Source organism: Lycium barbarum, chromosome 8, assembly GCF_019175385.1.
Source record: "Lycium barbarum isolate Lr01 chromosome 8, ASM1917538v2, whole genome shotgun sequence".
Lineage (NCBI taxonomy): Eukaryota > Viridiplantae > Streptophyta > Magnoliopsida > Solanales > Solanaceae > Lycium > Lycium barbarum.
In genome coordinates, this window is record NC_083344.1 from 37563953 (window position 1) to 37589819 (window position 25867).

General features: G+C 40.0%; 1 protein-coding gene across 1 annotated transcript in view; it reads right to left on the reverse strand.

The window, feature by feature from the left end:
* Window positions 1-815: 815 nt before the first annotated feature.
* Window positions 816-25867, reverse strand: part of LOC132606125 (uncharacterized) — a 49810-nt gene continuing 24758 nt past the window's right edge. The window contains exons 2-9 of the mRNA XM_060319474.1: window positions 11413-11481; window positions 10077-10149; window positions 9127-9177; window positions 7971-8056; window positions 3872-7457; window positions 3170-3242; window positions 2220-2270; window positions 816-1157 (exon numbers count right to left, since the gene is read on the reverse strand). Coding sequence (XP_060175457.1) covers window positions 5707-7026 — 1320 coding nt within the window. The 5' untranslated portion in view covers window positions 7027-7457; window positions 7971-8056; window positions 9127-9177; window positions 10077-10149; window positions 11413-11481 and the 3' untranslated portion in view covers window positions 816-1157; window positions 2220-2270; window positions 3170-3242; window positions 3872-5706. The remainder of the gene's footprint in view (window positions 1158-2219; window positions 2271-3169; window positions 3243-3871; window positions 7458-7970; window positions 8057-9126; window positions 9178-10076; window positions 10150-11412; window positions 11482-25867) is intronic.

The window sequence follows — 25867 nt, forward strand, 5'->3', positions numbered from 1 at the left end:
TTGCATTTTTTTGTTTGGTTTTAATTGGTGATTCTTCTTAGTAATTGAAAGAGCTTCTTGAACTATTAGTTGAACCAAGAGAGGAAAATATTCGAGAGACGTTTTCGTTGAGACTAAACCCTTAATGTTTTCTTACATATGTTCACAGGCTTTTCATCAGTCTTGAACTCGTGGATAGTAGTTTTATTTGATTATTGAGATATTTGTGGATGCTTTAATCGGAAGAGAAACTATTTTATGAATTATCTTAATAAATTTGATTTAGCTCATGATTGAATGATTTTATTGAGTAATCGGAAGAGACTCTTGAATAATTTATCTTGGATTATAAGCTGACGATATTCGTGAGAAGTCGTCTGAAGATCTATTTCTATCCATAATATTTAACATTCTCAGGGCTTGCATAAGTTTAATTTGTGAAATCTGTATAAATAATTGGAAGATGTTTAATAGATTCTAGATTAAACTACTTACTTATTGAATTCGAGAGACTCAATAAAACTTAGAGGAGAATGATAAAACGAATCGAAGCTAATTACTAAAATCTTGCATCTGTCTTGTCTACTACCCTTACTTCTCATATTAATAGTAACATTTGCTTTCGTTGTCAATTACCTTTAATTACGCTGTAGTCATAATCGTTGTTTATAACCACAACAAACTCAAGTTTTTATTTCCTGGATAATACTGACCAAGGTTCCGTTTGAGTAATTATTTGTACCAATCCCTGTGGAGACGATCTTAAACTATACTGTCACGACCCAACCCCGTAGGCCGCGACTAGTGTCTGTGCTGGACACCCGTACGTACCCAGTAACCCAGACCAGCATATAAACAGAATAAACAAATATAGAAGGCGAATAACGTTACTAATTACCACGGATAAACAGATACAACGTGGGGAAGCCGATAAGGCTATCGCAAAACATATCAACCCAAAACATATACACAACCCACATGTATGTCTACAGACCTCTACGAATAGTAGCAGAAACATAAGACGGGACAGGGCCCCGTCATACCCCTGAATAACACATGTATGTACAATAGAAAAAGTCTATACCAAAAGGTAGGCTCCGGACAAGAGAGCACTCTAAGACAACAGAGTAAAATCCTAAGCGGACGGGTCAGCAAATCGGGCGTCTGTACCTGCGTGGCTTGAAACGCAGCCCCCGAAGAAAGGGGGTCAGTACAGAATATGTAAAGCATGGAACACGGTAAACAGAATCATAACCGAAACAGAAAGTACAGAAAAAGAGTGTAATGTCCAGAATATCAAAATGCATATTTACGAGACATAACCAATGTATGCAAAAACATATGCCATATGCAGCCCCATTATGGGACTAGGTGAACAGAACGTGGTCGCCACCCCGTCACTGGCGCCACAACACAGCATACTCCAGAGTAGGGAATAGCTCCGTAACATATCATAACATATCAGATGGCCATATCATGTCATATCATCAAATATCAGAATGTAGGTACATGGCACAGCATAACTCCAAAACCCATGTACATATCATACCTGCCCCCTCACATCGGGGCACGATGAACAATGCAGAGGAATACGCGTGATAACATATCCTGGCCCGGGCTCAGTGAAAGAAGCATTGAGGCATCCACGAGTGGAGTGGTGAGAAACTAAATGCAATATAAAACATAATACATTTACAAAGACTCGATGGGGCATCTAGAATATCAAATCATAATAATGAAATCGGACGATAATCTTAGTGTGTGTATTTCGGATGTCACAATAGGTTACGTAAAAATAATTTTTCAGGGATCCTTTCCATATTCCAAAATAGTTTATAAGACTCAGCGGAACACTTACAACAATTGTCATTTAGTGGTTAGAAGAGTAGTTAAAACGTTTCCTTTAAAATCGTTCGAAAATAAGTCAATACACAATAGGGGAGGAATCGGGGAAAGTGGGCTCGCCTCGGGTCAAATGGGGTGGCGTACACAATTTACGTACGTTACATTTCATGACGTCACTTATGAGAGTTTTAAGGTAGTCGGGTCCTATTTATGCAAGTTCTAGATGTTTAGGCAATACTTCCAACTATTCATAAAATATTTAATTCAATTCTACTGAATGAAAAAGGGGCAAATTTAGGCGCGAATTCTTAAGAGTAGAGTCGCCCCCGAGGCTCGTATCCAAACCTATCACACCTAAGACATGCCAAGAGAAGGAAAGGTAAAGCTTTACATACCTTATTCGCTCCTTACGCCTCTCCAAACTCAATTCCCATTTCCTCCAAAATCTACAATTGGTCACAATTATCAAATATCAATTACAAGCCTTTAGGAATTCAATCTTAACTCATACTTGTCTACAGAAATTCGGGCAGCATCTCCCCTATACATATAGCATCCCCGAGAATTTAACTCGGCCAAAATGTCAACAACAACAACCACAACAACACCAACAACATCAACAATCGAATTAAAACGCATTCTGGCATGAATAATATTCCTTTCTATAGAGTGCGACAACTTCTAATCTAACTTCGCACTTCCAATCCAATATCAATGTTTTCATATTCATTGACTACTCAAGATCATTCCAATACAATTCGGAAGCATTTCATATCATTCTACAAAATATTTACAAAACATACCAAAAATTCCACCAAAACCATAATTCATCTGAAACTTCTAATCTTCGACATAAATATTCATAACACATTTTCATCTTCCAATTTCATTAACAATAATCATAATTCGCACCTTAACAATTTTATTTTCATCATTGCCTAAATCTGCCATAAAATCACAAAACTTCCCATAACAACTTACCAACCAATCTTTCATGCCAATATGGACTAGCATCCTTCCAAATTTACCAATCAACATAATAATTCACATTTAGAACCCCATTTCCATAATTACATAAAAATTATATTAGAATCACATAAGTTCCTATAATCATTTTCAACAATTTTTCATGCTATCTTAAACCATTTTCTTCCATTTCCATCACAAAGCTTCAACAACACAATTAACATAACAAATAATTTTTTTAATAATCCCTCTTCACCAACACTATTTTCGGCCACACATACACATACCCATAACACACAATTTTCACACTTTACATTCCTTTCCACATTCTACAACACATATATATATTTCTTCCAAGATAAAAGGAGCAAAATCTTACCTTTTTCTTCCTAGCTTCTGCACTTGACCAAGGTATTAAATCGACGAAACAAGCGGCCTATCTTCCGAAACAACTACACCACGTTGTAGAGGGTCCTTGAATTAGTAGGAATACCACAAGAAAATAATTTTTGAAACAATATTTCAAAGGGCTAAATTCCCATGGTCGTGGCCGAAAGTTGGGGTGGTCTTTATTTTCTACAAGTTTCTTGATTTTTCCACAAGTTAAAGATGACTTAGTCATCTTTTAATACTACAAATTAGACCCCCCACATGGGCTTTGGCCCATTAAGGAGCCGGCCACCCTTGGCCCAAGGTGCTAGCCCATTTGTTTTTCTTCTTCTTTTTATTACAAGCCCAATTAATTCATAACTAACTTGTGACTCTTGAAACATTATTTTTCCTAATTCCAAGTTTGCCCTTAGCCTTACCCGATATTTCCTCATTGATAATTTTCATGAACAACTTACATATTAACAAGATCAAAATATGGCCTTGTCCTCAACTTGTCGCTATTATCTCGAATTATCCGAATGTGCAAAGTACGGGGTATAACATCTTCCCCCCCTTTAGAACATTCGTCCTCGAATGTTAAATTAATCTTATAGGGCATTGTAAGCATTTTTGGGGAAGGTTCCCTTATATGGACAACACATATAACTTATTCTTCAATCAGTATAGCCAGTTACGGAATTTAAATTACCTGCTGGCATGGGAAACAGGTGAGGGTATTTCTTCTTCATCTCCTCTTCAGCCTCCCAGGTCATCTCTTCCCTGTTATTATTCTGCCACAGTACCTTAACGGAAGCTACATCTTTATTGCGCAATCTTCTCACCTGACGATCCAGGATGGATATAGGTTGCTCTTCGTAAGACAGTTCCTCCGTTACCCGAATATCATCTACTGGAAATATTCTGTAAGGATCACCAACACATTTGCGGAGCATGGATACATGAAATACCGGATGTACTGTTTCCAGATCAGGAGGTAGATCTAGCTCGTAGGCGACATTACCGATCTTTCGAACAATCTGGTAAGACCCAATATACCGCGGACTGAGCTTTCCCTTTTTGCCGAATCGCATTACGCCCTTCATAGGCGACACCTTCAGAAATACCCATTCACCCACCTGGAACTCCAAAGGTCGACGTCGTTTATCAGCATATGATTTCTGTCGACTCTGGGATGCTAATAACCGCTCTCGGATGAGTTTCACCTTATCAACCGCCTGCTGGATCATATCTGGGCCGATTAATTCAGTTTCGCCAACATCAAACCAGCTGCCGGGAAGCGTAGGCTACAACTCTGCCGTGCTGCATTAATACACAACCTAACCCAACGCCGGAAGCATCACAATAAATAACATACCCGTCTGGTCCCTCTGGAAGAGTCAAAACTGGAGCTGTAGTCAACTTCTCCTTCAGCAACTGGAAGCTTCGTTCACAAGCGTCAGTCCACTGGAACTTAGCTCCCTTCTGAGTTAGCCGTCTTAACGGCGCTGAAATCGAAGCAAACTTTGCCACAAATCTCCTGTAATAGCCTGCTAATCCCAGAAAACTACGTACCTCAGTGGGCGTTGTAGGTCTAGACCAATTCTTTACGACCTCAATCTTCTGGGTGTCCACCCGGATGCCATCAGCTGCAATAATATGTCCCAAAAATGCCACCGTAGTCAGCCAGAATTCACACTTAGAGAATTTTGCATATAATTTCTGATGCCAAAGGACCCCAAGTACCGCCCTCAGATGATCTGCGTGTTCCTCCTCTGACCGTGAGTAAACCAGGATATCATCAATAAATACAATCACGAACATATCCAGGAACGGTCTGAATACTCGATTCATCAGATCATGAATACCGCTGGAGCATTAGTCAACCCAAAAGACATCACTCTGAATTCGTAATGCCCATATCGGGTCCGGAATGCTATCTTAGGAATATCAGCCTCTCGTACCCGCACCTGGTGGTAGCCTGACCGCAGATCTATCTTCGAAAAACACTTAGCGCCCTGCAACTGATCAAACAAATCATCAATTCTGGGGAGGGTATTTATTCTTTATGGTTACCTTATTTAGCTGCCGATAATCAATACACATACGCAGCGAGCCGTCTTTCTTTCTTACAAATAATACCGGGGCTCCCCAAGGCGAGGTGCTGGGTCTGATGAAGCCTTTTTCTAATAAATCTTTCAGCTACTCTTTTAATTCTTTTAATTCTGCAGGCGCCATTCTGTACGGGGGAATAGATATAGGCTGAGTATCTGGCAGCAAGTCAATAGTAAACTCTATCTCTCGCTCCGGAGGAAGACCTGGAAGCTCATCTGGGAATACATCTGGAAATTCATTAACCACCGGAACTGACTGAAGAGTCGGTGCTTCTGCTTTTAAATCTTGTACCCGAACTAGATGATAAATATACCCCTTTCTGATCATCTTCCTCGCCTTAAGGTATGAAATAAACTTACCTTTCGGCGTTGCTGTATTACCTGCCCACTCTATAACTGGTTCACCAGGAAATTGGAAGCGAACCACCTTTTTCTAACAATCAACATTAGCATAACAGAAAGCTAGCCAATCCATGCCCATAATAACATCAAATTCGATCATATCTAACTCCACCAAATCCGCCTTAGTGCAACGATCACATATGATTACCGTACATTCTCTATATACTTGCCTCGCTATAATAAAATCCCCTACCGGAGTAGCTACTTCAAATGGCTCTATAGGTTCGGTAGTTATTCCATTCTTACTAGCGATGAGAGGAGAAATATATGACAACGTAGAACCTGGATCAATCAATGCATATACAGATCGGGAGAAAACCAATAATGTACCTGTGATGACATTTGGCGACGCCTCCTGGTCCTGGCGGCTGGCCAAAGCATATATGCGGTTCGAAGGACCCCTAGAATTGGAAACTCCACCACGGCCTCTGCCGCGACCTGCTGGTGCTGGTGTACCCTGCCCCGTGGGGCGCATAGCTACGGACGAAGATGAAGAACCAGCAGCTGACCTAGTAGGCTGAGCCGTACTACTTGGACCGCCCCTCTGTGGACACTCTCTCATAGTATGGCCTTGATGGCCACAAGAAAAACAGGCACCTGTGGCACGATAGCACTCTCCAGTATGGTGCCTCCCGCAATAAGAACACTGAGGCCTGGGTGGCCTCGTTTGACCGGAACTCCTGTCTACCCGTGAACCTGAAGCCTTGGAGCTCTGGCCTGCTCCTGTATACCCTGGGCTGTCAAATCTCTTGCCTGAAAACTGCGGAGGTGTGCTCTGTGCCGGCTGGGAAGGATGTCTGCTAGACTGCTGCTGTTGCTGAGGCTGTCTACTCCGAAACTCCCCAGAATACCCAGCTGATCTGGCCCTCTTGGGCCGGCTCTGGTCCTGACCTCTATCGGGCTGATGCCCCTTATGCCGGTCCTCCATACCCTGGGCGTGTGCCTGTATACGGGCAATATCTATCCCGGGCTGAGCGGCCATCACCAGACAACTATCGACCAAATAACGGTCCAATCCCATAATATACCGGTGCATCTTGTCAGTCATAGTAGCTACCACAGCCGGTGCATATCTGGCCAATGAGTCGAACTCTAGGCTATAATCTCGGACACTCCTGCCATTCTGTCTCAGTAGTAAAAATCTGTCAGCCCTGGCTCGCCGTAGCTCCGGAGGTAGAAAGTGGCCAAGGAAGGCCTCAGTAAACTCATCCCACTCTGCTGGGGGAGCGCCGTCACCCCTGGACAACTCCCAGGACTCATACCAATTAGCAGCTACGTCGTACAACCGATATGTAGCTAGCTCAACGGACTCGGTCGCGGAAGCCTTAATCAACCGCAACGTACGCTGCATCTTTCTGATGAACTCCTGTGGATCCTCCTCAGGCTTCGTCCCGGAGAACTATGGAGGATTACAAGTCAAGAACTCCCGGGCCCTCGAGCTATCATGTCTGTCTGCACGATCACCCCCAAATCCGTGCCTCTGAACCTGCCCCGTCACCAATCTGGTCAGCAACTGGACCGCATCCCTCATGGCCCTATCCTCCGCCCCAGGTTGTGGAGCTAGAGGCTCGGGTACTGAAACTCCGAGAGCTGGCGGTGGAGCCGCCCCCTGGTCTACAGCCGCCGCTGCTCCAATCCCCTCTGGTGGTGGCGGTGTAGAAGAGCCCTCTGACTGGGGCATAATCTCGGCACGGGCCCTGGTAATCCTCTGGGCCTGGCTAGTCCCTCTTGCTGCTACCGACTTGCCCTTCTGGGCGGCTGTCACCTTTTTCGGAGGCATGGCTGAAAACAAAACAATTCGTTAGGGAGAAGTCATCCTGATAACACAGCTCTATCGCACGATCTAAGATAAAAAAGAAGGGTAGCATCCTAAATGTCCTGTAGCCTCCTGTTTATGGATGTGGTGCACAACACACCGATAAACAGGACTCTACTAGACACGGTCTGTAGCCACTCCGAGGACGAACTGCTCTGATACCACTTTTATCACGACCCAACCCCGTAGGCCGCGACTAGTGTCCGTGCTGGACACCCGTACGTACCCAGTAACCCAGACCAGCATATAAACAGAATAAACAAATATAGAAGGCGAATAACGCTACTAATTACCACGGATAAACAGATACAACGCGGGGAAGCCGATAAGGCTATCGCAAAACATATCAACCCAAAACATATACACAACCCACATGTATGTCTACAGACCTCTACGAATGGTAGCAGAAACATAAGACGGGACAGGGCCCCGTCATACCCCTGAATAACACATGTATGTACAATAGAAAAAGTCTATACCAAAAGGTAGGCTCCGGATAAGAGAGCACTCTAAGACAACAGAGTAAAATCCTAAGCGGACGGGTCAGCAAATCAGGCGTCTGTACCTGCGTGACATGAAACGCAGCCCCCGAAGAAAGGGGGTCAGTACGGAATATGTAAAGCATGGAACACGGTAAACAGAATCATAACCGAAACAGAAAGTACAGAAAATGAGTGTAATGTCCAGAATATCAAAATGCATATTTACGAGACATAACCAATGTATGCAAAAACATATGCCATATGCAGCCCCATTATGGGACTAGGTGAACAGAACGTGGTCGCCACCCCGTCACTGGCGCCACAACACAGCATACTCCAGAGTAGGGAATAGCTCCGTAACATATCATAACATATCAGATGGCCATATCATGTCATATCACCAAATATCAGAATGTAGGTACATGGCACAGCATAACTCCAAAACCCATGTACATATCATACCTGCCCCCTCACATCGGGGCATAGCGAACAATGCAGAGGAATACGCGTGATAACATATCCTGGCCCGGGATCAGTGAAAGAAGCATTGAGGCATCCACGAGTGGAGTGGTGAGAAACTAAATGCAATATAAAACATAATACATTTATAAAGACTCGATGGGGCATCTAGAATAACAAATCATAATAATGAAATCGGACGATAATCTTAGTGTGTGTATTTCGGATGTCACAATAGGTTACGTAAAAATAATTTTTCAGGGATCGTTTCCATGTTCCAAAATAGTTTATAAGACTCAGCGGAACACTTACAACAATTGTCATTTAGTGGTTAGAAGAGTAGTTAAAACGTTTCCTTTAAAATCGTTCGAAAATAAGTCAATACACGATAGGGGAGGAATCGGGGAAAGTGGGCCCGCCTCGGGTCAAATGGGGTGGCGTACACAATTTACGTACGTTACATTTCATGACATCACTTATGAGAGTTTTAAGGTAGTCGGGTCCTATTTATGCAAGTTCTAGATGTTTAGGCAATACTTCCAACTATTCATAAAATATTTAATTCAATTCTACTGAATGAAAAAGGGGCAAATTAAGGCGCGAATTCTTAAGAGTAGAGTCGCCCCCAAGGCTCGTATCCAAACCTATCACACCTAAGACATACCAAGAGAAGGAAAGGCAAAGCTTTACATACCTTATTCGCTCCTTACGCCTCTCCAAACTCAATTCCCGTTTCCTCCAAAATCTACAATTGGTCACAATTATCAAATATCAATTACAAGCCTTTAGGAATTCAATCTTAACTCATACTTGTCTACAGAAATTCGAGCAGCATCTCCTCTATACATATAGCATCCCCGAGAATTTAACTCGGCCAAAATTTCAACAACAACAACCACAACAACACCAACAACATCAACAATCGAATTAAAACGCATTCTGGCATGAATAATATTCCTTTCTATATAGTGCGACAACTTCTAATCTAACTTCGCACTTCCAATCCAATATCAATGTTTTCATATTCATTGACTACTCAAGATCATTCCAATACAATTCGGAAGCATTTCATATCATTCTACAAAATATTTACAAAACATACCAAAAATTCCACCAAAACCATAATTCATCCGAAACTTCTAATCTTCGACATAAATATTCATAACACATTTTCATCTTCCAATTTCATTAACAATAATCATAATTCACACCTTAACAATTTCATTTTCATCATTGCCTAAATCTACCATAAAATCACAAAACTTCCCATAACAACTTACCAACCAATCTTTCATGCCAATATGGACTAGCATCCTTCCAAATTCACCAATTAACATAATAATTCACATTTAGAACCCCATTTCCATAATTACATAAAAATTATATTAGAATCACATAAGTTCCTATAATCATTTTCAACAATTTTTCATGCCATCTTAAACCATTTTCTTCCATTTCCATCACAAAGCTTCAACAACACAATTAACATAACAAATAAATTTTTTAATAATCCCTCTTCACCAACACTATTTTCGGCCACACATACACATACCCATAACACACAATTTTCACACTTTACATTCCTTTCCACATTCTACAACACATATATATATTTCTTCCAAGATAAAAGGAGCAAAATCTTACCTTTTTCTTCCTAGCTTCTGCACTTGACCAAGGTATTAAATCGACGAAACAAGCGGCCTATCTTCCGAAACAACTACACCACGTTGTAGAGGGTCCTTGAATTAGTAGGAATACCACAAGAAAATAATTTTTGAAACAATATTTCAAAGGGCTAAATTCCCATGGTCGTGGCCGAAAGTTGGGGTGGTCTTTATTTTCTACAAGTTTCTTGATTTTTCCACAAGTTAAAGATGACTTAGTCATCTTTTAATACTACAAATTAGACCCCCCACATGGGCTTTGGCCCATTAAGGAGCCGGCCACCCTTGGCCCAAGGTGCTAGCCCATTTGTTTTCTTCTTCTTTTTATTACAAGCCCAATTAATTCATAACTAACTTGTGACTCTTGAAAAATTATTTTTCCTAATTCCAAGTTTGCCCTTAGCCTTACCCGATATTTCCTCATTGATAATTTTCATGAACAACTTACATATTAACAAGATCAAAATATGGCCTTGTCCTCAACTTGTCGCTATTATCTCGAATTATCCGAATGTGCAAAGTACGGGGTATAACATATACTATACTGTGTTTTGCGCTCATCAAATTTTAGCGTCGTTGCCGGGGATTGGCAACAAATAATATTTAGATAGAATCTTGTGTATTAATTCAGGCTTTTTATTATATAATTTTAAAAAAACAATCGATGTAAATAATTTTTTTTTCTAAAAGTCAATAGTTATTTTTTTAGCAGTAATTTTTAATTCTTTTGTTTGTTTTATTTATTTCACTTGTCTTCAAGATTTATTTTATAGTTCCTGACAAATTCTAGGGAGGAAAGCTTGAAGAAAACATTCTTGAGGATCGAACTTGAAGTGCTTAAAGATGGAGCACAATCAGCCACAAAAAACAATTGCAGAGTTAGCAGTTGAATCTTATAAAAAATCTATAATCTGTTTCAAATGTAGGGGAAATCTGTCACGCCCCAAAACCCACCGTAGGCGTAACAGGCATCCGATGTTATGAACAACATCGGAAGTACCTTATAAAATCAATAAACATCTAATCTCTTTCGATAATCTTTTAGTAAATACGAAAACCAATCATTAATAAATTGAATAAAAGAACGATCACACTTTGAGATAATCCAGCGGAAGTCAAATCAGAAACTTAGTAAATAAACGTGGCAAAATGCCCAACGAGTCACACAAGACTCCAACACACTACCCACAATCTAACAACTGTCTATGGAGCTTCTAAGATAATAAAGACTGTCTAAAAACATCGGGACGTAGCCCGAACTGAAATACGAAAAGTAAAGATAGAATGGTGCCCCACGAACAATCATGTGGGCTCACCGAATAGTCTCGAAAGCAGCAAGTTCTCTTAAGTCGTAGGTGTATCACGAACCTGCTCCTCAATGATACCTAACATACCATAAAAAACAACAATGGTATGCCTGAGTACTGGGTACTCAGTGAGTGTCTAAGGGACAATAGTTAACAAAACAAGATATGATGAATAAAATCAATGAAATGATATCAATGAAAATAACAGTTCAAACCCAGGAATAAAGTAAGTCAGCAACATTAAAGAGTCATCGGAGAATCCAACAACGAAAGACACATTAACTTAACTCCTTACCATTTACCATGCCACGTATTTCACTTATGAATTCAATATCACCACAAGCCACTCACAGGCAACAAAATATCAATCACTCAATACTCCGGCTAAGAAGACACGGAGGCTAATCGTTCTCTTGATTGGCACAACAACAGATGCACCGAGCGACATACCTCGGAGGTCAATCGTCCTCTGGACTGACACAACAATAGATACTTCGGGCTAGGAAGCAACATAGGTCAATCATCCTCTGGATTGACACAGCAATACTCGTATCGATACGTTAGGATTCATAACGGCTAATCATCCTCTGAACTGACACAGCAATACTCGTATCGATACGTTAGGATCCATAACGGCTAATCGTCCTCTGGATTAGCAAAGCTTGCCCATACAGGCCCAAACACCAACAAATACAAATCATGGCATATTACCGAATCATCAATCATGGCTTAGAGCCAAATCTCACTTCTAAAGTCATCATCTCAAAATAGAGGTATTTCAAGTCATAACCAATTTAGAATCTTATTCAAATCTCTTATTCAATTTCAAGTTCAAGAAACCCATTCAATAACAAAACAAGTTTAAGGTCCAACCTTTAGAAGAATAAGTTCAATCATCCAATAATGGGAAAAGCGAGTTTCACAAAGTAGTATAGTTCGTATAAGGTTCGATGTGGGCTTGACCCTACACACGCATGACTTTGTCTAAAAGAAATCATCTTTTATTCTAGAATAAATTCCACCAAACAAGAGTTATAACTTATACAAAAAATCGAGGAAGGATTCTCAAATACAATTCATGCTTTCACAATATAAAGGTACTTCACAAGTAGACATTGTTGAAAAGATGATTTTTGGAATATAGACATACTTCAAGAAAGATTTTTGGGAAAATCTAGACACACCTCAAATCCCGCTCAAACGCACTTTCCAAGGTTCAATAATCACACTACAATGGTTATAGATGAGAAAGATTAGAACATGAATAGTTTCTTGAAGTTTTCTTGGAATTTCGAAAACTAGGGTTTTCATGAACATAGCTAGAATCTTGATCAGAAAACCCTAGGTTGGGAATAATGAATTCTTGATTACCAATCATGGGTACATGTTAAAATTAACTGGGAATGGCTTACCTTAGAGTGTCTTGAGATTGGGAGAGAAGAATTTCGTGCTTAGGGTTTGCGAGAATGAAAAAAAAATGGGAACAAAATAAGACCATATCCATTTTAAACCAAATTTTCTACCAAAAATGGTGAAAGTACCGCCACAAAGTACGTCCTGTACTTGCTGCCCGTACTTTGGCTGCCAAAAACAGTGAGGAATGGAAGAAGGATGACCTAAAAGGATGTCCCGTACTTTAAAGGACGTCCCGTACTTTCTAGGCATACATTGGGCGAAATTTCTAGCTTTTGAGCCATTCAGTAAAATGGACATAACTCCTAGCACGAGATCCGTTGAAGCAGGGAGACCTACCGTTGGAAAGATATTTCAAAGATATACAACTTTTATCAAGGAAAATTTTCCAAAGTCTCAACACATTTTCATGAAAATCACCTAGAATACAGACCTACCAAAACTTAGGCGAATTTAAGAGCCCTTAAGAACTTCAATTATTGGTTTGACTTCAAAATGACCATCTTCCACCCGAATTCATCAAGAATGGATTCATATAGATAAAATATCATCTTAACACTAGATTTTTACACATTCACACCTAGTTCAACTTTACGAGGTGTTACAAAATCATCAATGGTTTGATTGTCAAGCAGGTAAGTATTCCTCCTATGGCTCATCTTATGAAAAGTGTCACTCTGTTTCTAGTGCTTACAGGAAGGATGTTTCATATAAGCACATATAACTATGAATGGAATGAATATCCTAATTATGATTGGAATGAGAGCGAAGAGAGAAGCTGGCTTAGAAGAACTGATGTGTAAGTTCATTAAAAGTGCTGAAGAGAGATTAGTTCATTAAAAATGTTGATGAGAGATTTACACAGAATGATGTAGCCATTGAGAACCTAACAATGAAAATGAGTCAATTAGTAAGTATGATGTCAGAAAACTTACGACTTTGTGATGGTGAATATATAGATGAGACACCATGTGAGAATGAGCCTACCAAGAGAATGAGCATTTAGAGAGATAAGTTGCTAGTCTAGAAGAGGACTCTGATTCTATTCAAATGATTAAGGATGAGCTTACTTCGGTTGATTGTGAAGCAATAGAAGAAGAGTTCAAAACCCCATCCACTATTCGATGTTTACAATCTTCATTGGAGGAGAATGAGAAACAAATGGTCTTGAAAATAAAGGAAGAATATTCTAATGACCTTTCTTCTTTGTTTTCTTATTCTAACCTTGATCATGTGGATTTTTTTATTTTTGTGGATTTTCAATAAGATGCATGGATTGATCCTGTGAAAGAATGCAGGAACAAGTTGAGGATAATCCAGCAGGAACAATTCACAGCTCAAAATGAAGCCAAGAAAGAACGAAAAGAGCGGGTCTGACATATATCTTCAGAAGCATATGGCCTAATGAGCTCCATAAAGAACCCCAAGGAGTGTAAACAAGGAATGAGTTCAGAATTAGGGGTAGAGTTCATAAGTTCTCGGAGAAGGAAAAAATTTAGGAAAGTATCCTTACCTCTTATCATTTAGGAAAGTATCCTTACCTCTTATCTTTTAATTAAGTGTCATAGAGACATGACACAATTTAAAGTGTGAGGTGGGGAATGTAAATATGTGTTTGTTTTTATTCTATTTTATTTTATTTTTAATTTTTTTACGTAATTTTGGTTCTTAAGTAGAAAATTCAATGCATTTATGCGAATTAGATAGTTCTTCCTAAATTTTGTCTATGCCTTGAGAACAATGAGTGCCTTGTTTGTGACGTCTAGGCTCACGTTTCAACTCATGTACAAGTACTAGAGATAATTACTTTGTCTCAATTTTTCCTAGGAGTAAGTCGGGGAACCCTTTCCTAAGTGAATTATGTGCCAATGAGTGAGTGAGAATTTTCTCTATCTTCTGTGCATGTGATTGATGTCTAGAACTTGCCCCGAGTGTATGCAAAGTGAAAAGTCTTGATCAGTCTAGGAAGTGATATAGGTGTTTCTTTGTTGAGCCAATTATGCCTTTTGACCCACCTAATTGTATATGTCCTAGTCAGCCCCGTTGAGCCTGTAATCTTATTTCTTTGACAATCACACTACAAGTCTAACCCTTTTGCTTTGATTTGCCTATCTTTTTGAACCTTTAACCTCCCGTGAGCACTTGATATTATTATTAAGAGATTTTTTTATTTTTTTTAAAAAAGCTACTGGAGGTTTGGTTTGGTTTTTGAGTGGAACTTTACAAGAAGAACAAAAAGAAAGAGAAAGGAGCAGTGTTTAAAGAGAAATTAGAGATCTTCTAGTAAGGACTAAAAAAAAGAAAAAAGAAAAAATGTGTTCTTGAAAAAATTATTCCTTGCTAGTGGTGATCCTTGCTTTGTTTGTGCTTAAATAAAAGGGGAACTTGGTGCTAGTACTTTAAAAGCGGGGAAAGTTTGTTCAACATAAGTGTGGGGTTTGAATGATGAAATTGTATGTATTAAAGTGCTTAGGGAGGTGTAGTCACTACTATCCATATGAATCCTACCAGTCTCTTAGCTTACATTACAACCAAATAAAGTCCTACTTGATCTTAGACTGAACGAGCTTGATTAGTGGAGTAGGACACCAAGGGAAAGCCTATGGTACATGTTTTGTGGCACATGAACTTTGTTTCTGAGAGAGAGCGTAACTTCTTTCTATCTTGAGTCCCTAATTGTTCTTGAATGTTACGTGTCAGGGACAACTCTCTTTTATTTGAGTAAGAAGGCACATGATTTGCGAAGGCTAAGTGATATTCCTGAGCTTCTCTGGTGGAGCAAATGAGCGAGGTGTAAAAAATTTGCTAGTGCTTTTGAGTTGAGTCCTGAGGTTAGGTGATTATGGATGGGTGCTATATTTGTTTTAAATATTCTTGGCATGACAAGTTAGGTAGAGTTGATTGAAAGGATCGTCCTTCCTTGGAGTGTAGTTTGATTGCTCGAGGACGAGCAATAAGAAGACTAATTCCCTTCGTAACAAGATTTAAACTTCCCAACTGACACAGGATCACATAAGACAAGCAATAATCAGACTAAAGCCTTTCATAACAAGACTTCAACTTCCCAACTGACAGATAATCACATAAGACAAGCAATAATCAGACTAGGTCCCTTCATAATTAGACTTCAACTTCCCGACTGACACATGATCACATAGGACAAACAATAACCAAATTGGGTTCAGGACATCAAACTTCCCAACTAACACATGATCGAGCAGGATTATTGAGCACCAGATCAGACAACTTACTTCAAACAGACCTCTTGACCCCCTCCTTAATTGACCTTCAGACCAAGACACACCTCCAAATGAACAACAAATAAGAACATAAGGTAAGTAAGTCACTCAAAGAGCTTGTGAATTCAAGCTAACCCCCCTGAACCAAAGCCTATCACATGGGACACATAGGACTAGACCCTTCATGATATTCAGTAGACTTACTTTAACCCCAATTTAAAACACAGGACTTATAACACACATCAAGCAAATATATTGACTAAGACTCATTCTAGACCCTCATATAAAGCACTTAGTGGTGTTTGGAAAAACATGATAGAACAGAAGATCCAGAGAGAAATCCAAATGAAACAAACTCCTCAACTCAAAACTATAGTCTAAGCCACACTTAAATACTCTTAGTCACCACTTAAACAAGCAGGACCTAAACAAAAGATCTAAATGGAAATGCCAAGTCAAAACAAGCATCTCTGCTTAGTCTTTATTCCAAACCACACACAGAAAGAACACCTAATCATATTAAGCAAACATGATATGAATAAAAGTTCTAAAGGGGAAATCTGTGTCACAACAAGCCTGTCAGCTTGAATTATGTTCTAAGCCCCACATAATCTCATTAAGTAAGCATAATTAGACAAAATCTAAAAAAGGACAATCATAACAATCACATCAGGTTAAACTTTGTCCTAAACCACAAACAATCACATTAACTAAGCATAGTATAGATAGAAACTGACAGGAAAGGTAATAAACCAACATATTAACCTAAACTTTATCCTAAACCACACATAATCACCTTCACTAAGTATAATGTAGACAGAATATAGATATAAAGGCAATAAGCTAAACCATTAACTTAAACCTTATCATAAACCATACATTATCATATTACCTAAGCATAACATAAACAGAATCTAAGTATAAAAGCAATAAACTAAAACACTAATTTAAACCACACATAATCTTATTAACTAAACTGTTACACCTCGGAAATTTCCTGTTGGTACGCAAGTAAATGAACTAATAAAGTGTGCGAGGAGTGCGAGTGTATAATGTTTCATGGGAAATGTATGTAAAGGGATGTGGATGATTAGAATGAAAAGTCGAGAAATGAGAAAAATTGAAAGTTGGCAAAACTGCCCAGTGATCGTATATTGCAAAATACGGACCGTAAAGTGCAATACGGTCCGTAAACTGGCAGACGTAAACTGCCATGCAAAGGCTTCAGCCTTCTGCCAGTGGTCGTAAAATGCAAATACGGACCGTAAACTGGTATACGGTCCGTAAGCTGCCAGGTCGTAAACTGGAATGCCAAACTTCAACTTTCTGCCAGCTGAGGAAAAGGTATAATACGACCTGGTGGACGGACCGTAAAGTGATTTACGGCCCGTAAACCATGGTCGTAAATCACCATGCATGCAGGCCAAAGTCTTTGGTCCTGCTTAAGCTTAAAGACGACCACGAGGGACGGTCCGTAAAGTGGAATACGGACCGTAAACCTCCATGGACGACCACTGTTCACCCAGCACAGATTTTCCAATTCATTAAATATGAGGATCAAGACTTGTCTTATTTCATTTTCCACAGTACACCACTTCTCTCTACATTTATTATATGAGTTTTCAAGGATTATAAGCCATCAATAACATTAAGACAAGTGAATCAAGGATAAGGGAATCATCAAGGATCATCCAAGTCAAGAAATCCAAATGGAAAAAAACTAGGGTTTTGCTCAAAGAAGAGTATTATCAATCAAAGCTTGTTCCTACAACTTCTAAGGTAAGATTCATGATTTTTACAAGATGTTTAAGGTATTGGAGAATTAAAATACATGGATTGTAGAAAATGTGGTCAACTAGGTCATGAATGATGAATAGTGACATTTTGAGAAATAGTTTGAATTGAGTTATGAATATTATTGTGTTGTGATATGAATGTGTCATAAATGGTATTAAGATCATGAACTAAACACTTTAGACGAATGGACGAAGATGGGTGTTATGACCATGAATGTGGGTGAATTAGAGGCAAATTGAGGAATCTAGATAATGTGGATAATGTGAATGACTAATGGCCATTGTTATGATATTAATGAAGGTATTAACGCTAGCATTGGAAGGGAACGTACAAGTGTAGAATAGTTCGACGGAAAGGTATGTAAGGCTAACCCTTCTTTCATAAGGCATGGTTCTTGGCCAAATTCCTAATTCCTCTATATGAGTATGTTGTCTTCACATGGTTGACATTCCGAGCTCATAAGCTCACGACCCTTGATATGTACTACGATTATACTATGTTCCTTGTATGACGAGTAAGTCTATAATGTAAATGTAACGATAATGATTAGGACAGTAATGATGATGAGAGTAAAATGAGACTAGAGACGCTTACGAGCTATGATATATGTATATGTATGCCTATGAAGGGCTATGATAAGACCCCGAGCTTATGATGCCGGGTAAGACTATATGTATATGACTATGTATAAAGTATGTATACGATTACGAAACGCGCGCACACCTCTGCAGATGGTACGGATAACCCTGATGCCTTGGTAGGGCCAGGTATGTATGATCTTGAGCCTTGGTTGGCCAAGTATATATATATAAAACACCGATCCTATAAGGTCGGGTATGCTATGTAAATGCTATGTATATGAAATGACTATGTATATAATATGAATATGAATGTGATAAGACTATGTATAAGGATACGAATAAGGACATGTATACGAATATGAGCACAAGTATGGTACGAGTATTATTATGGGATACGAATGACGATGTATGCAAGTAAGCGACATGATGATGATGATATTACTGTCTCCCCTCCTATGCTATTTTCATATGATATCTATTATGCTTCTATATCGATGTTGATCATGCTTTACATACTCAGTACATTCTTCGTACTGACGTCATTTTGTTTGTGGACGCTGCGTCATGCTCGCAGGTGCACAGGGAGACAGACTTAATCCATAGCTGCTTATTCAGAGATTGCATAGCAGAGCTCCATTTCTTTCGGAGCCGTAGATTTTGGGTACTTATTCTTTTGTGTATATAATTATGGGCATAGCGGGGTCCTGTCCCGCTCATACGATATGTCATACTCTTAGAGGCTCGTAGTCATGTGTATGTGGGTAGAGATGTTCGGCCATGTCGGCCCATGTTTTGTATGTCTTTTGTTAGCCACGTCGGCCTTGTACTTGTGATGTGCCACAGATGCCTATGATATGTTAAATGATGATGGTCGTCTAATGGGATCAATATGATTAACGATAAGAAAAGCACGAATTGACTTATGGTTCACCTAGATGTTATGTTATGTACGATAAGGGGGTGCTCATGTGGGGTAGCACCGGGTGCTTGTCACGGATTCATGATTTTTACAAGATGTAGAAGCTGAGTCGCCGACTCTTCAGTCAGTTCCGGTAGTGAACGAATTTCCGGATGTGTTCCCGGAAGAGCTTCCAGGCCTTCCTCCCGAGCGGGAAATTGATTTTGCGATTGATGTGTTGCCAGACACTAAACCCATATCTATTCCTCCCTATAGGATGGCGTCCGTAGAGTTGAAAGAGTTGAAGGAGCAATTAAAAGACTTGCTTGAAAAAGGCTTCATTAGGCCTAGTTCATCCCCGTGGGGAGCACCCGTATTGTTCGTCCGGACGAAGGATGGCTCCTTGAGAATTTGCATTGATTATCGGCAATTGAATAAAGTGACAATTAAGAACAAGTATCCCCTCGCGAGGATTGATGATTTATTTGATCAATTGCAAGGTGCCAAATGGTTTTCAAAGATTGATATGAGGTCCGGGTATCACCAAGTAAGAGTTAGGGAGAAAGATATCCCTAAGACAGCTTTCAGAACAAGATATGGCCATTTCGAGTTCCGAGTAATGTCGTTTGGGCTAACTAATGCCCCGGCAGTGTTTATGGACTTAATGAACAATGTATTCAGGCCTTTTCTGGATCTTTTTGTAATTGTATTCATCGATGACATCTTAGTGTATTCTAGATCCGAGGACGAGCATGCGGATCATTTGCGAATTGTCCTTGGAATTCTTCGAGCCCGAGAGTTATTCGCGAAGTTTTCCAAGTGCGAGTTTTGGTTTAACTCAGTGGCATTTCTGGGCCACATTGTTGCAGCTGACGGTATTCGAGTGGATAGCCAAAAGATTGAGGCAGTGAAGACTTGGCCAAGGCCCACGACCCCTACGGAGGTTCGTAGCTTTTTGGGCTTAGCGGGTTATTACAGAAGTTTTGTTGAGGGTTTCTCTTCTATTTCTGCATCGCTCACCAAGTTGACTCAGAAGTCAGCTAAGTTTCAATGGACAGATGCTTGGGAGCGTAGTTTCCAAGAGTTGAAAGACCGACTGACTTCAGCCCCAGTCTTGACACTTCCAGAGGGATTGGAAGGATATGTTATTTATTGTGATGCTTCAGGCGTCGGGCTATGCTGTGTATTGATGCAAAATGGTAAGGTGATTGCGTATGCTTCTAGACAATTACGGAAACATGAGCAGAATTATCCTACCCATGACTTAGAATTGGCCGCGGTGGTTCATGCTTTAAAGATATGGAGACATTACTTATATGGTGTCCACGTGGATATTTATACAGATCATAAGAGTCTCCAGTACATCTTCAAGCAGAAAGAGTTGAATTTGCGGCAATGACGATGGCTAGAGTTGCTAAAAGACTATGATGTTGAAATCCTGTACCACCCCAGAAAGGCAAATGTTGTGGCTGATGCTCTTAGCCGTAGGTCGATCGGAAGTCTAAGTGATGTACGAACAGAAAAGAAAGAGATGGCCCGTGATCTTCAGCAGTTAGCTAGCCTAGGAGTCCGAGTGGTGGACTCAGGTAGCAGCGGAGCTACTATTCAGAATTCAGCAGTTTCATCGTTAGTAGCGAAAGTAAAAGAGTGACAATATGAGGATCCCATGCTAATGCAGTACAGAGATACACTCTCTCAGAAGGAGGATTCATCATTTGATGTTTCGGAAGACGGAATTCTCCGATGTCGAGGCAGGTTATGTGTTCCCGATGTGGCAGGTCTACGCCATCAGATTTTGAGAGAAGCTCATTGTTCCCGTTACTCCGTTCACCCCGGAGCGACGAAAATGTATCATGATCTTAAGACTATATATTGGTGGAATGGGATGAAGAAAGACGTAGCGGAATTCGTAGCTCAGTGTCCTAATTGCCAACAAGTGAAGATAGAACACCAAAAGCCGGGTGGCTTATTGCAAGCTATAGAAATCCCAACTTAGAAGTGGGAAGTGATTAATATGGATTTCATTACAGGGTTACCCCGTTCTCGACGTAAATATGATTCCATATGGGTGATCGTGGATAGACTCACAAAGTCAGCGCATTTCTTACCGGTCAGAACGACCTATATGGAAGAAGATTATGCAAAGCTTTATCTTAAAGAGATAGTGAGACTCCATGGCGTTCCGGTATCTATTATCTCCGATAGGGGAACTCCGTTTACAACCAAGTTTTGGGGATCATTCCAAGAGGGTCTAGGGACCCAAGTGCACCTTAGCACATCATTTCACCCACAGACCGATGGGCAAGCTAAACGTACTATTCAGACCCTTGAAGATATGTTACAGGCATGTATGATAGATTTTGGAGGAAATTGGGATGACCATTTGCCACTCATTGAGTTTGCTTACAATAACAATTATCATTCTAGCATTCAAATAGCATCGTATGAGGCTCTATATGGGCGGAAGTGTAGATCCCCAGTTGGGTGGTTTGAAACCGGAGAAGCTAAGTTGATAGGGCCAGACTTGGTCCAGCAAGCAATAGAGAAAGTTAAGCTCATACAAGATCGGTTGCTAGCGGCTCAAAGTCGTCAGAAGTCCTATGCGGATAATCGTCGAAGAGACTTAGAGTTCGAAGTGAAAGATTGGGTATTCTTGAAAGTGTCGCCGATGAAGGGCGTGATGAGATTTGGCAAAAAGGGGAAGCTCAGTCCCCGATATATTGGGCCATACGAAATTGTGCGCAAAATAGGCAAAGTGGCCTATGAGCTAGATCTACCTCCAGATTTGGAGTCAGTTCATCCAGTATTCCATGTCTCGATGCTTCGGAAGTGTGTTGGAGATCCTACGAAGATCGTCCCAGTGAATGATATTCAAGTGACAGAAAAGTTATCTTATGATGAAATACCCATTGCCATATTAGATAGGCATGTACGGTGGCTTAGAAACAAAGAAGTGGCCTCAATTAAAGTTCTGTGGAGAAATAACAATCGAGAGGAAATGACATGGGAAGCGGAAGAGAATATGCGATCCAAATACCCACATTTATTTCAGCCCTTAGGAGAAGTCCAAGATGAGACGTCAAAATCATAAGGTATGCATGTCTTCCTTTTATACATTCAGGTCGTGTGTGGCCAAATTTCTAGTGCTGTTGTATTATTGCCCTGTGAGGCATTGTTATTGTGGGTTGTTGTGACAGGGTGGTAGTGCCACATTACAGAGGAAACTCTGGTGAATTTTTTATGGAATTCCCCAAGCCTTTAACATTCGAGGACGAATGTTCCTAAAGGGGGTAGAATGTTACACCTCGGAAATTTCCCGTTGGTACGCAAGTAAACGAACTAATGATGTGTGCGAGGAGTGCGAGTGTATAATGTTTCATGGGAAATGTATGTAAAGGGATGTGGATGATTAGAATGAAAAGTCGAGAAATGAGAAAAATTGAAAGTTGGCAAAACTGCCCAGTGGTCGTATATTGCAAAATACGGACCGTAAAGTGCAATACGGTCCGTAAACTGGCAGACGTAAACTGCTATGCAAAGGCTTCAGCCTTCTGCCAGTGGTCGTAAAGTGCAAATACGGACCGTAAACTGGTATACGGTCCGTAAACTGCCAGGTCATAAACTGGCATGCCAAACTTCAACTTTCTGCCAGTTGAGGAAAAGGTATAATACGACCTGGTGGACGGACCGTAAAATGATTTACGGCCCGTAAACCATGGTCGTAAATCACCATGCATGCAGGCCAAAGTCTCTGGTCCTGCTTAAGCTTAAAGACGACCACGAGGGACGGTCCGTAAAGTGGAATACGGACCGTAAACCTCCATGGACGACCATTGTTCACCCAGCACAGATTTTCCAATTCATTAAATATGAGGATCAAGACTTGTCTTATTTCATTTTCCACATTACACCACTTCTCTCTACATTTATTATATGAGTTTTCAAGGATTATAAGCCATCAATAACATTAAGACAAGTGAATCAAGGATAAGGGAATCATCAAGGATCATCCAAGTCAAGAAATCCAAATGGAGAAAAACTAGGGTTTTGCTCAAAGAAGAGTATTATCAACCAAAGCTTGTTCCTATAACTTCTAAGGTAAGATTCATGATTTTTACAAGATGTTTAAGGTATTGGAGAATTAAAATACATGGATTGTAGAAAATGTGGTCAACTAGGTCATGAATGATGAATAGTGACATTTTGAGAAATAGTTTGAATTGAGTTATGAATATTATTGTGTTGTGATATGAATGTGTCATAAATGGTATTAAGATCATGAACTAAACACTTTAGACGAATGGACGAAGATGGGTGTTATGACCATGAATGTGGGTGAATTAGAGGCAAATTGAGGAATCTAGATAATGTGGATAATGTGAATGACTAATGGCCATTGTTATGATATTAATGAAGGTATAAACGCTAGCATTGGAAGGGAACGTACAAGTGTAGAATAGTTCGACGGAAAGGTATGTAAGGCTAACCCTTCTTTCATAAGGCATGGTTCTTGGCCAAATTCCTAATTCCTCTATATGAGTATGTTGTCTTCACATGGTTGACATTCCGAGCTCATAAGCTCATGACCCTTGATATGTACTATGATTATACTTTGTTGCTTGTATGACGAGTAAGTCTATAATGTAAATGTAACGATAATGATGAGGACAGTAATGATGATGAGAGTAAAATGAGACTAGAGACGCTTACGAGTTATGATATATGTATATGTATGCCTATGAAGGGCTATGATAAGACCTCGAGCTTATGATGCCGGGTAAGACTATATGTATATGTCTATGTATAAAGTATGTATACGATTACGAAACGCGCGCACACCTCTGCAGAGGGTACGGATAACCCTGATGCCTTGGTAGGGCCAGGTATGTATGACCTTGAGCCTGGTTGGCCAAGTATGTATAAGACACCGATCCCATGAGGTCGGGTATGCTATGTAAATGCTATGTATATGAAACGACTAAGTATATAATATGAATATGAATGTGAAAAGACTATGTATAGGAATACGGATAAGGACATGTATACGAATATGAGCACAAGTATGGTACGAGTATTACTATAGGATACGAACGACGATGTATGCAAGTAAGCGACATGATGATGATATTACTGTCTCCCCTCCTATGCTATCTTCATATGATATCTATTATGCTTCTATATCGATGTTGATCATGCTTTACATACTCAGTACATTCTTCGTACTGACGTCCTTTTGTTTGTGGACGCTGGGTCATGCCCGCAGGTGCGCAGGGAGACAGACTTAATCCATAGCTGCTTATTCAGAGATTGCATAGAAGAGCTCCATTTCTTTCGGAGCCGTAGCTTTTGGGTACTTATTCTTTTGTGTATATAATTATGGGCATAGCGGGGTCCTGTCCCGCTCATACGATATGTCATACTCTTAGAGGCTCGTAGTCATGTGTATGTGGGTAGAGATGTTCGGCCATGTCGGCCCATGTTTTGTATGTCTTTTGTTAGCCACGTCGGCCTTGTACTTGTGATGTGGCACAGATGCCTATGATATGTTAAATGATGATGGTCGTCTAATGGGATCAATATGATTAACGATAAGAAAAGCACGAATTGACTTATGGTTCACCTAGATGTTATGTTATGTACGATAAGGGGGTGCTTGTCGCGGCCCCCTAGCCGGGTCGTGACATAAACTTAACAGAAATCTAAATATAAAGTAATAAACTAAAAGGTATTTACCTTTTGTGAGTGCAACCAGGGGCAAACGATGAATTTGGAGGCTTTTACACTTCCAATGCCAAACTCAAAGCCACCAACACCACACAAACAAAATAGAAGTAAAAAATTTTAGAACTAGAAAACTAAAACCCTTAGGTTAAATTAAATTTTTTTGACTTATGGAACTCTTAAGACTTAAAAATCATAATTTTTAGCCTCTTTTTTGGTTTCCAACCTCTCTTCTCGAACAAATGGAAACCCCAGAATGCTTCTCCAATCACACACTACCGATGTGGGACTTGTAGATTTAAGAAAGTCTCACTCACAAATCCAACACACGGTCCAGATTTAAGGTAAAAATGAAATCAACGGTTCAAAAACTTCAAAACTAGCAATAATGACAAAAAAAATATAAAATGGGAGGGTTGTACCTTCAAGGTTCTATTTGGCCGGGTTTTGTGAAGAGAAGGATGAAGCATTAATGGATTCGCCTTCTCTCCTCACGCTATATGCCCACAATGATGAGACACGACTGAAAAGAGACGGGTGGGTGGAGGAACAGTGGGGCGGTGCTAGGGTTTTACCCCTAGCCACCTCCCCTCTTCTCTTTTTGCTAAAAGACCCCAAGGGTCTCGACCGAAAATGAAGGAGAGGAGTATTACTCCGTCTCTTTTAACTGATAACGGACCGGGTCTTTTTCCATATTGGACTGGGCCTGGTCCTTTTATTTTTTTTAAAATGCTGGGCTTGGTGTGTGTGTGTGTGTGTATATATATATATATATATATATATATATATATATATATATATATATATATATATAT